This window comes from Myxine glutinosa, chromosome 2 (assembly GCF_964187855.1).
Source record: "Myxine glutinosa chromosome 2, kmMyxGlut1.1, whole genome shotgun sequence".
In the NCBI taxonomy this organism is placed as follows: domain Eukaryota; kingdom Metazoa; phylum Chordata; class Myxini; order Myxiniformes; family Myxinidae; genus Myxine; species Myxine glutinosa.
The window spans coordinates 133,699,781-133,712,812 of record NC_136262.1 but is presented as its reverse complement, the minus strand read 5'-3'; the positions used below and the strand labels follow the sequence as shown (position 1 = coordinate 133,712,812).

At 45.3% G+C, this 13,032-nt stretch overlaps 1 protein-coding gene across 3 annotated transcripts in view; it reads right to left on the bottom strand.

Annotated features, from left to right (window-relative positions):
- Nucleotides 1-725: 725 nt before the first annotated feature.
- The window catches only part of MTHFR (methylenetetrahydrofolate reductase), a 339,179-nt gene continuing 326,872 nt past the window's right edge, over nucleotides 726-13,032 (bottom strand). For 2 of the 3 annotated variants that reach the window (XR_013622377.1, XM_078771682.1), the window contains 2 exons: nucleotides 5,839-5,958; nucleotides 726-1,105 (listed from right to left, as the gene is read on the bottom strand). Coding sequence is in view for 2 of the 3 variants with exons in the window: in XM_078771682.1 (XP_078627808.1) it covers nucleotides 824-1,105; nucleotides 5,839-5,958 (402 nt within the window). In the remaining variant the exon portion in view is untranslated. Of the gene's footprint in view, nucleotides 1,106-1,815; nucleotides 1,974-5,838; nucleotides 5,959-13,032 lie in introns of those variants that run through there. The other variant, XM_078771683.1, reaches the window with a different exon arrangement.

Below are 13,032 nucleotides of genomic sequence, written 5' to 3'. Positions count from 1 at the left end.
GGACATTAAAACAAAGAAAAGGAGCAGGCTTGCATGCGAAAATGATTTGAGGGTGGCCCTTGCTAAAACAAAACCACGCATTTCCCAGATCGCCTCCCGAAAAGAAGAACAGAAAACGCATTAAGATGCAATTCTTCTTAATTTTTTTGTCAAATTTGAGGGGTTCCGCGAGTTTCGTTGTGGTTCGGCACCTTTAAAAAGGTTAAGAAACACTGCCTTAGCCCAATTTGGGCTGAGGGGTGAAAAGAAACCGCTGTGCGACAATCGACGACAACAGTGAGAAATTCCAAACAGTTTACATTTTATAAACCTCGAAAGGAGGTCACTCGGAGAAGAAAATAAAAGATAGCACCACATGAAACTGGAAAATTTGCTTTATGCCATGACATTGTTTTTCATTTGTAATGTGGTCACGTGACCCCCCTTGTGAGCAGTGGTCACGTGACTCCCGTGTGATATGCGGCCAGGTGACTCCCCATATGAGCTGTGTCAAATTGCTGTTTATTTGACTTTACTCTCCGTTCGAACTACAGAACAAATGATCCATCAACCCAATATATGTTCAATTCTAGAGCCAACATGGCATATTTTCCAAGCATGCCCACGACATAGGGCCAACATACATGTACACCTGGATGAAAGGTAAGTTGTAAAAACGGATGACAAGGGACAACAGCGAGAGTGTATAAGAAGTGGAAACACAAATGAAACTCGTTTACAAGAACAAAGGTCAAAAATTCCCATTTATTTTCATAAATCTTCCATTGAGAAAATGTTGTGGCTGTCATATGGCAAATGGTTTAACTTAATCCGAAATGTTTATTCATTCACAATTTCCATCAGTAGGAGTTTGTGTGGTTTCCTTTCCACCATCTGGCCCATCATCGGCTTCATCTACATTTCCAGCAAGAACTCCGTGAAATGCTGACCTTGCCACAAACATCTCCTCCAGAATGGTCTCCAGACACGATGTGAAAGGGAAGTTATTGTCTACAAGATTAACCAGGTGGTACGAGTTCCGCATGGTGGAAACAATGGACCGAGATTGAGAATCTTCGTCATATATCTTCCCCCAACGTTCGGTCCACAAGGCAAAGGCCTCATCCTGAGGAAAGAGGAAAAATAAACAAGGATGGGGGAAACAAAGCAAAGGCCTCACCCTGAGGAAAGAGGAAAAATAAACAAGGATTGGGGAAAACAAGGAAAAGGCCTCATCCTGAGGAAAGAGAAAAATAAACCGGGATCCCGGACTGGGGGGTCAGGGGCCCACGTGGTAGGTGTCGGCCCTGCGGTGTACACGCCTTTTTACAAAGGGCCCCCAATGCGCTGCGTTATGAGGTTAGTAAGCTACACAATACCGAAAATTGGGTTCGATTCCGACAACATTGAAAATTTGACCTTTGTGACCTTCAAAGGTCAAAGGTCGAAGATTCTGAAATTTGTTGGAAAACTTGTATTTCATGATGTATGTGATAATATAAGATCATGTACGACATTTCACCCTATCAGGAAGCGATCAATGTAATAAAACCATCAAAAATCGACTTTACTAAATTTCGTGACCTTGTGACCTTGACCTTGGGGCGAAAATGAAAAATCGAGCTCCGTGGGGCTAGACACATAACATTCGCCTAACCAAATACCGAAACCCCTGTCAGAATCCACTAACTCCTTCGGAGAAGATGTAGCTTGAACTCGATTACCCCCGAAAAAGACATCTTTTTCGGGCGTGGCTCCACCCACAATGGGCGCAATACGCCCACTCTAGGCAGGACACAACTAGATCGTGATGTCAACCTCCCACCCAAGTTTCATCCTGATCGGATGATATCATCGGGTAGTTATGCTGCGGACAGACAGACACACACACACACACACACACACACAGACAGACAGACGCACACACATGACGAATATAGTGGTCACTTGATAACTCGTGAACCAATTGGGGAAAACAAGGCAAAGGCCTCATCTTGAGGAAAGAGTGTAATTACAAAACTGTAATTACCTTGTTCACCTGGAGAGTGTTAGCTTGTTCACCTGGAGAGTGTTAGCTAGTTCACCTGGCGAGTGTTAGCTTGTTCACCTGGAGAGTGTTAGCTAGTTCACCTGGAGAGTGTTAGCTTGTTCACCTGGAGAGTGTTAGCTAGTTCACCTGGAGAGTGTTGGCTTGTTCACCTGGAGAGTGTTAGCTAGGTCACCTGGAGAGTGTTCGCTTGTTCACCTGGCGAGTGTTAGCTTGTTCACCTGGCGAGTGTTAGCTTGTTCACCTGGAGAGTGTTAGCTTGTTCACCTCGAGAGTGTTAGCTTGTTCACCTGGAGAGTGTTAGCTTGTTCACCTGGAGAGTGTTAGCTTGTTCACCTGGAGAGTGTTAGCTAGTTCACCTGGAGAGTGTTAGCTAGTTCACCTGGAGAGTGTTAGCTTGTTCACCTGGAGAGTGTTAGCTTGTTCACCTGGAGAGTGTTAGCTAGTTCACCTGGAGAGTGTTAGCTAGTTCACCTGGAGAGTGTGAGCTAGTTCACCTGGAGAGTGTTAGCTAGTTCACCTGGAGAGTTTTGTCTTTCAATCCTGACAAATCTCACACTCTTACGATGTCTCTCCGAAAAGACCGACTGGACAACCCTCCCATCTACTTTCTGAATAATCCTCTCCAAGAAGTTCTGTCACTCAAGCTTTTGGGTCTCACTATCTGCCATGATCTTTCCTGGGAAAACCACATTTCCAAGCTGGCCTCCAAAGCCAGTCGCCAACTGGGCATCCTCCGTCGTGCGAAGTCCTTCCTTGGCACACCTGAGCTCCTCACCACATACAAGGCTTTCATCCGCAGCTCAATGGAGTACTGCTCTCCCCTCTGGGCTGGTGCTCCTGCCTCACACCTAGCTCGTCTTCACGCTGTTGAAACCAAAGCGTTCAGAATCATTGGAATCTCCCGCGATGACGCTATCTCCGAGGGCCTCTCACTCACTCACCGCAGGCAGGTTGGTGGTCTTTCCGTCTTCTACCGACTCCTCTCCGGCCTTGCTCCCCCAGCTCTCTCTGGGCTCTGTCCCCCCAAATATTCCTACAGGTCGCACAAGATCTGCCTGCAACCCTCTTATGGTTAAACTGCCAAAATCAAGACTCTCTGCTCACCTTCACTCCTTCATTCCTCTTTTCTCCCGCCTCTGGAACAAACTCCCTCACTCTCTTCAATCCCACTCCTCCCTCCAGGTCTTTAAAACAGCTGTTCACCAACATCTCTTATCTTCCCCAATCCAAAACCTTGATCTTTTCTACCCCCGCTAATTTCACCCCAATTCCACTTTTTTGAGGTGACTTTTGACTTCTTTCCTGGAAGTCCTTGGTGTCCTTGCGTTTTATACCTATCCTGCCTCCCCCAGGCCCTCTCCCTCCCACACATCTCCCGATGTCCCTGCTCTCAAATGTTGTGTTTGTGTGCTTCCTGCCCTTCTCTCCCCATCTTGTCGACCGCTCCCCTTTTTATATATACTTTTTTTGCTTGTTTGTTTGATTTGTTTGTTTGATAAATGTTAACTCTTTCACGAGCCTCGACTCTGTATACAAAAAAAAGAAAAAAAGAAAAAAAGAGTTCAGCTAGTTCACCTGGAGAGTGTTAGCTGGTTCACCTGGAGAGTGTTAGCTGGTTCACCTGGAGAGTGTTAGCTGGTTCACCTGGAGAGTGTTAGCTGGTTCACCTGGAGAGTGTTAGCTGGTTCACCTGGAGAGTGTTAGCTGGTTCACCTGGAGAGTGTTCCCATCATACCCACGTCACCTTTGTGTTCCACTTACCTCGGGTTGTCCCTTTGGACATCTTTTCCACCAAATTAAATTCGCATGTTTAACACGAGTGTGGAAACGGCGTCATGCACTCCTCACACATGTTTAACACGAGTGTGCAAACGGCGTCATGCACTCCTCACACATGTTTCACATGAGTGTGCAAACGGCGTCATGCACCCCTCACACATGTTTAACACGAGTGTGCAAACGGCGTCATGCACCCCTCACACATGTTTAACACAAGTGTGCAAACGGCGTCATGCACTCCTCACAAACGTTTAACACGAGTGTGCAAACGGCGTCATGCACTCCTCACACATGTTTAACACGAGTGTGCAAACGGCGTCATGCACTCCTCACACATGTTTAACACCAGTGTGCAAACGGCGTCATGCACTCCTCACACATGTTTAACACGAGTGTGCAAACGGCGTCATGCACTCCTCACACATGTTTAACACGAGTGTGCAAACGGCGTCATGCACTCCTCACACATGTTTAACACGAGTGTGCAAACGGCATCATGCACTCCTCACACATGTTTAACACGAGTGTGCAAATGGCATCATGCACTCCTCACACATGTTTAAAACGAGTGTGGAAACGGCGTCACACACTCCTCACACATGTTTAACACGAGTGTGCAAACGGCGTCATGCACCCCTCACACATGTTTAACACAAGTGTGCAAACGGCGTCATGCACTCCTCACACATGTTTAACACGAGTGTGCAAACGGCGTCATGCACTCCTCACACATGTTTAACACCAGTGTGCAAACGGCGTCATGCACTCCTCACACATGTTTAACACGAGTGTGCAAACGGCGTCATGCACTCCTCACACATGTTTAACACGAGTGTGCAAACGGCGTCATGCACTCCTCACACATGTTTAACACGAGTGTGCAAACGGCATCATGCATTCCTCACACATGTTTAACACGTGTGCAAATGGCATCATGCACTCCTCACACATGTTTAACGCGTGTGCAAACGGCGTCATGCACCCGTCACACATGTTTAACCCGAGTGTGCAAACGGAGTCATGCACCCCTCACACATGTTTAACACGAGTGTGCAAATGGCATCATGCACTCCTCACACATGTTTAACACAAGTGTGCAAACGGCGTCATGCACCCCTCACACATGGTTAACACGAGTGTGCAAACGGCGTCATGCACCATTCACACATGTTTCACACGAGTGTGCAAACGGCGTCATGTACTCCTCACACATGTTTAACACGAGTGTGCAAACGGCATCATGCACTCCTCACACATGTTTAACATGTGTGCAAACGGCGTCATGCACTCCTCATAGATGTTTAACATGAGTGTGCAAACGGCGTCATGCACTCCTCATACATGTTTAACACAAGTGTGCAAACGGTGTCATGCACTCCTCACACATGTTTAACACGAGTGTGCAAACGGCGTCATGCACTCCTCACACATGTTTAACACGAGTGTGCAAACGGCGTCATGCACTCCTCATACATGTTTACCACGAATGTGCGAACGGCATCATGCACTCCTCACACATGTTTAACACGAGTGTGAAAACGGCATCATGCACCCCTCACACATGTTTAACACGTGTGCAAACGGCGTCATGCACCCCTCACACATGTTTAACACGTGTGCAAACGGCGTCATGCACTCCTCACACATGTTTAACACGAGTGTGAAAAGGGCGTCATGCACTCCTCACACATGTTTAACACGAATGTGCAAACGGCGTCATGCACTCCTCACACATGTTTAACACGAGTGTGCAAACGGCGTCATGCACTCCTCACACATGTTTAATACGAGTGTGCAAACGGCGTCATGCACCCCTCACACATTTCTTTCAATTGATCCTCTAGGTCTTTGAATTTCTTTGTCTTCGAATCGCCAGTGGAAGGAAAATGGCCATGTTTTCCCATGGACCACAATGAAGAATATGAGAATATTTGCTGCACATTGTTCAGCCCATTATACTCGTGCCCTATCCTAACGATTTCATTACTATTATGTGATGTGTTTATCAAGAGATAACATTTTCACCATACCTTCCAATATGTGAAGCTTACTGGGTCAACCACAGTGGGCTGGATCACTTCATTTCCTGGGAAGACTCCCCAAGTTACAGCCACAGATTGAAAATCGGGCAGGTTCGTCACTGCCCAGCCCTAGGTGGCAAGAAGATGGCACAAAATGAACTAGAAAGAGCAATCAGAGATGGCAAACCCTCGCCAGGATGTATTTTCAGTGTTTTTTAAGGCTTTTGTGTTAAAACAAATATGGCGGCCGAACCACGTGATCGATGACGTCATAATTACTTTTTTTCTCCACCAATTTATGCCCACATGATGCTCAAGAAATTTCATCTTGATCGGATCAAGTTTTGTACTTGTCGATTTATGACGTCATAATGGAGGCACCTATTACATCATCATGAACATATTTTATTCCCCATGGAGAGTTCTTTACAATGAGCCATGTCAATTTTGTCTATTCAGCACTTTCCGAGATATAGAGGTGCAAAGTTTTTCGATTTTTCCAAGATGGCGGCCGAACCACGTGACCTATGATGTCAGAATTATCATTAAAAAATTCGACAGGTGGAGTTGCACCTATGGTGAAAATTTCCTATCAATCGGACCAACGGTTGCAGAGAAAATCATATTTAGTCTGTGCGGACAAACAGACAAACAGACAAACAAACAAACAAACAAACGGACTCAAATGCAATACCCTCTCCTCTGGTGAGGGTAATGATGACGGAATAAATGCGCGAAACCATATCATCAACTCAGATATTTATTCGGTAAATATATTTTCAAAGCAGTGTGAAGAAAAACACATTTTGTTATTGTTATGAATGTTGGGGAAGGGCATACAGTGCATTCAGAAAGTATTCAGAGCCCTACACTTTTTTCACATTTTGTTATGTTGCAGCTTTATGCTGAAATCGTTTAAATTCATTTTTTCCCTCATCAATCTACACTCAATACCCCATAATGACAAATAGAAAACAGGATTTTAGAAAGTTTTGCAAATTTATTAAAAAGAAAAAACTGAAATATCACACTCACATAAGTATTCAGACCCTTTGCTATGACACTTGAAATTTAGCTCAGGTGCCTCCCATTTCTCTTGATCATCTTTGAGATGTTTCTACACCTTGATTGGAGTCCACCTGTGGTAAATTCAATTGATTGGACATGATTTGGAAAGGCACACACCTGTCTATATAAGGTCTCACAGCTGACAATGCATATCAGAGCAAAAACCTAGCCATGAGGTCGAAGGAACTGCCTGCAGAGCTCAGAGACAGGATTGTGTCGAGGAACAGATCTGGGGAAGCCTACAAAAAAATTTCTGCTGCATTGAAGTTTCCCAAGAGCACAGTAGTCCGGTTGCCAAATCCAATTTTTTGGCTGAACCTGGAAATGTTATGCAAAGTTTTTTTTTTGATTGATTTTGGTAGCCTAGGGTCTACTCTTTCAGAATCTGCCGGGTGCACTCCGTTCACCCTTGGGGGTTTGGAGAAATTCAAGATGGCGTCCAAGAAAAGTCCGGCAGAAGTATGACTGAACCTGCAAATTTTATGCAAAGTTTTTTTTTTGATTGATTTTGGTAGCCTAGGATCTACTCTTTCAGAATCTGCCGGGTGCACTCCGTGCACCCTTGAGCGTTTTGAGAAATTCAAGATGGCGTCCAAGAAAAGTCCGGCAGAAGTATGACTGAACCTGGAAATGTTATGCAAAGTTTTTTTTTTGATTGATTTTGGTAGCCTAGGATCTACTCTTTCACTGAGAATCTGCCGGGTGCACTCCGTGCACCCTTGAGCGTTTTGAGAAATTCAAGATGGCGTCCAAGATGGCTGTCGTTTCAGATAACTCCCTATAACTCCGGTAGTATTTGACCTAGGATGATAATATTGGTGTCTAACCGTATGTTTTGAGGGGCAAGGAATCCATTGAAACCATTTATTTGACTGGTTGGGGATTGCATCATATAGAAATGCAATATGGCAGCCAATATGGCTGCCATATTACAAATTTCAAACAAAAACAAACAAATTCACTTGTATTCACTTTTATTCAAATAAATTCACTTGGTCTAAAATGATAATTTTGGTGTCTATCCATATGTTTCGTGGACAAAGAATCCATTTAAGTGATTAAAACAGATGCATATGAATTACATCACAAGAATCTGTGACATTGTTCAATTGAATTAAAATGCTAAGTAAGAGTCTGGCTGCAACCTGCAGCATAACAAGCACAGAATATTGTACATTTCAAACCAGCCTTCTTGCAGCTGCAAGAAAGCGTTCTGCAGGGGTTGTCACTCTTGCATCCACATCTGATCATACGCATGACAGTTTCTGGGGCGAGTTCAACATTTGCGGGAAGGAGGACCGGTTGTAGCGTTTTCAGTTTCGAGTGTTTTACCCATCCGTACATTTCTGCATCAAGTTCAGGCGGATTGCTGTCTTCCAGTGAACGCCACACAATGGCTTGGTGATGGGCCCTTCTTACATTCTCTTTAAATGCCTCACTTGTAGGAGGAAGGGAACAAAGTTTTGGTGGTACCGCGGAGGCCCGACCCGTTTTGGATGCCCACATCTTCCAGCGTGTTTCGGACATTGATTCACTCATAGAATATTGACCGTAACAGGCTGACATGAATGTGGTTGCCTGCGCAATCACTGATTCTATGGGAGAATCAATGACCCCTAAAAGTGACAGTGAGTGACCATCTTTCAGAACCTTCAATGCAGTACCTTTGCCAACCCCATAGCAGCATGCTACCGTATCACACCCAGTAAGAGCATGGGCTGGCAGGAGTTCATTCACAAAAGACACATGCTTCTCTACGGTTTTTCCAATGTCAATGACTGTTCGTTCCTTAATTGGTGATTCCATGGTGATACGATTTTTCATGCTTCCAGCGTGATAATAATGAAGCAAGAGAATGAAAACGTCAGTGTCATCGGATATCACAGTTATATCACTCTCTTCATTATTTCGAGCAGACAGTATCACCTGTTGGACAATGATATTGGACAGCATCACCTCATCATAAGGAACACTGGTTTGATTAACATGTCCACCCACAGTTTGGCAGTCTTACTCCTTTTGGCTATGTTCTCCAAGACCTCCATGAAGTCCTCCTTTGACTCAAGTGTATTGCAATCAAGTACTCCTCGAAGAACTTCCTCAGCCAGCATTCTCAATGCTCGAACGTTCTGCGGAAATTTCTTTCCAGTCAACATTTTTGCGACTCCTCCAAACACATCACTCAGAACTTCCTCCAGTCCACTGTTTTCCATCAGAGTCCCGATGCAGCCTATGAAACTCATCAAAAAGTGCATGCCACCCAAGCGCGGGATGACATGTGAAAACTTTTCTGGGTAAGCCCACTTCACATGTAATGCAACTTTATACAGTTGTAAGTCACAGGTAAATAACACAAACTTTTGGTCAGCATTATGTGTCACCTTTTGAGCTTCCACCATTGCTGTCATTATTGTATCTGGGTGGAATGGCACAAGATCAATCAAAGGTAGGTATGCCGTCTTTGTCTTAGGTTGTTCTGTTTGGCCTTGATTGCGTGTAAGAGCTGTGTTGTAGCCATTGTACTCGGGACAATTCTGTTTCTGAACATCCTGAAAGAAGGCAAAGTCAGTTTCGTCCGCTCTTTGTTTTACAGTAGCCTGTTGCGCAAGTAACTTGAGTGGGAGAGCTGTGCTAACAGCAGCACTCTCGGGCATTTTTGGTTTCTTGGGACCATTGTATCTCTGTATGGTGACATCATATTCTATTGGCTCCGACATCTCCTCCTTTGAAATTCGTGGGATTGTTTCTCTATGGCATCGATCAGCATCAGATGTTGATTCAGGTTGTGTAACCAGAACAGCTAACGAGTGGGTGGAAAGTTTTCCATTTTGCGACGAGATTTCAGCATCAAAATTATCGACAACTACTTGTACCAAACCTTCTGATGCAGCAGATATGCCAAGACAGGATCGTTCCATTGTTGCAGCTTTCGCAGCTGAACGCTTAAAGCGTAATACCTCGTCATAAGAACATGTCACACCGAATGACTGCATGGTTGTGATGATATTTTTTGATCTGCCCAATTTTGAACCTAGTGCTATCTGCAGTGCCGTTGGGTTGTTCTTGACAGCCTTGCCCCTCAAAACATACGGTTAGACACCAAAATTATCATCCTACGTCAAATACTAACTGAGTTATAGGGAGTTATCTGAAACGACAGCCATCTTGGACGCCATCTTGAATTTCTCAAAACGCTCAAGGGTGCACGGAGTGCACCCGGCAGATTCTCAGTGAAAGAGTAGATCCTAGGCTACCAAAATCAATCAAAAAAAAAACTTTGCATAACATTTCCAGGTTCAGTCATACTTCTGCCGGACTTTTCTTGGACGCCATCTTGAATTTCTCAAAACGCTCAAGGGTGCACGGAGTGCACCCGGCAGATTCTGAAAGAGTAGATCCTAGGCTACCAAAATCAATCAAAAAAAAAACTTTGCATAAAATTTCCAGGTTCAGTCATACTTCTGCCGGACTACAGTGGCCTCCATAATTCTTAAATGGGAGACGTTTGGAACAACCAGGACTCTTCCTAGAGCTGGCCGCCTGGCCAAACTGAGCAATCGGGGGAGAAGGGCCTTGGTAAGAGAGGTGACCAAGAACCCGATGGTCACTCTGGCTGAGCTCCAGAGAATCTGTGTGGAGATGGGAAAAATTTCCAGAAGGACAACCATCACTGCAACACTCCACCAATCTGGGCTTTATGGCAGAATGGCCAGATGGAAGCCTCTCCTCAGTGAAAGACACATGAAAGCCCGCTTGGAGTTTGCAAAAAAGCACCTGAAGGTCTCTCAGTCTGTGAGAAATAAGATTCTGTGGTCTGATAAAACAAAGATTGAACTGTTTGGCCTCAATTCTAAGCGTCATGTCTGGAGGAAACCAGGCACCGTTCATCACCTGCCCAATACCATCCAAATGGTGAAGCATGGTGGTGGCAGCATCATTCTGTGGGGGTGTTTTTCAGCAGCAGGGACTGGGGGACTGGTCAGGGTTGAGGGAACAATAAACGGAGCAAAGTACAGGGATATCCTCAATGGAAACCTGAAACAGAGCGCTCAGGACCTCAGAATGGGCTGAAGGTTCACCTTCCAACAGGAAAATGACCCAAAGCACACAGCCAAGACAATGCAGGAGTGGCTTAGGGACAACTCTGTGAAGGTCCTTTAGTGGCCCAGCCAGAGCCCTGACTTGAACCCAATCGAACATCTCTGGAGAGACCCGAAAATGGCTGTCCACCAACGGTCCCCATCCAACCTGACAGAGCTTGAGAGGTTCTGTAGAGAAGAATGACAGAAAATCCCCAAATCCAGGTGTGCAAAGCTTGTCGCGTCATACCCAAGAAGACTCGAGGCTGTAATCGCTGCCAAAGGTGCTTCAACTAAGTACTGAGTTAAGGGTCTGAATACTTATGTCAATGTGATATTTCAGTTTTTTCTTTTTAATAAATTTGCAAAACTTTCTAAAATTCTGTTTTCTCTTTGTCATTATTGGGCATCGAGTATAAAGGGTGTTTCCCTAAAGAATGCCTTTTTTCCCCGAAACGAATCGCGCGCTCACACATACCGCAATGTGAATGTACAAGTGATTATAATTAATTGTAGCAAGTCTCAACAACGCGTGTGCTGCGAGGTGAAAAGTCTCCAAAAATATCTCCAATTTTTCTCATTTTTTAAAGATATGACCAAAAAACTCGTCGCTCAAAGGATCGCCTGTGTTGCGTTTGGAATTGCATGCAAGCTTTTTGCAGACACTCTCAGGCCCGTTAAGGCTGCACAGCGTTGGCTTTGTTTTGCATTATTTTCACAGCGTTGGCTTTGGGCGATGGCCTGGAAATTCGCCAGACCTCAATCCAGCGTAGAACCTTGGCGCCATTATGAAAGAGCAAGTTGAAGACCGCTTGTTGGATTTTTCGGAGAGCGAACAGTGTTCCCGTGACCGTTTAATGGACATAATCAACGTGGTCTTGGAAGGAATGAAAGGTGATACTGACCTCTTTTGCAATTTGTTGAGGTCGTTTCGAGCGCGTTTGAATCTTGTGAAAGCCGCTGGCCAAAAATCGATTAAAAATTATTAAAGTCTGAGGTGTGCATCCGGTCGGGAAAAAAGGCATTCTTTAGGGAAACACCCTTTAGATTGATGAGGGAAAAAATGAATTTAAACGATTTCAGCATAAGGCTGCAACATAACAAAAAGGGAAAAAAGTGAAGGGGTCTGAATACTTTCTGAATGCACTGTATATAGATCCAGGTAGATCTGCATAGGCATAAGGATAAAATTCCATTGTACGTCATTCCCTCTGTGATCATGCCTTTGTCCCGTATGGCAACACACAAATAGACACTAGGTAGGTCCATTAGCACACCACACTAATTACATTTCCCACTCACAATAAAACTTACCGGAAGAACAGACAGGAAGCAGCCGCGCATTACGCCGGCATGACAAAGGAGCAATGAACAGGCAGGCTGAGGCCACGCCCACCTTGTGAAGGATTGGTCGAAGGGTTGATGGGGAGATCGAGGCAGGCCGAGTAAGAAGCTTCCCTCGGTTTGGGGGACGTGAGGGGCGAGCAAGAATGGACGCGCTGATTCGTACAGAGGACCGGTGACGTCACGAGACGGCTGGTAAAACGACTCGCTCGCCTGCATTTTGTTCTCTCCCTTTGACCTCTTGCTTTGGATTGTCTCTTGCGCTGGACCTTCTCTTGCCTTCGGACATTGGTGGAGAAACAAGGAGTTCAAAGACGGTGGAGAGATGGGGCGCTGACGATTCTCCTTCCCTGTGTCCACGTGCGAACGACAAGTGTATGAGCGAGGCTTGCCGCTGGAGTGTGACGAGCCAGGTGCGAGCAAGGCACTCGGTGAGGCCTAAAAGCACGTGAGCGGGGGAGCATCGAAGCCTTTCTTCCCACCAACTGGGGCCGCATCGGATGACTGTGCTTGGAGCTAACCATCCCCGACCATCCCTGACGATCCCTGACACACTGCAGACAGAGATAAGCTGCACCACATAGAACACAACGGTTTCTTTGATTAATTCTTCCCTTGTGCTGGTTTCTGAAGTGAGGTGTGTGGGATCCCAACCTAGGTCTTAGTTTTTATCGTCGCGTTCATTGTTCTCGGGTACCGTAAAATAAATCTA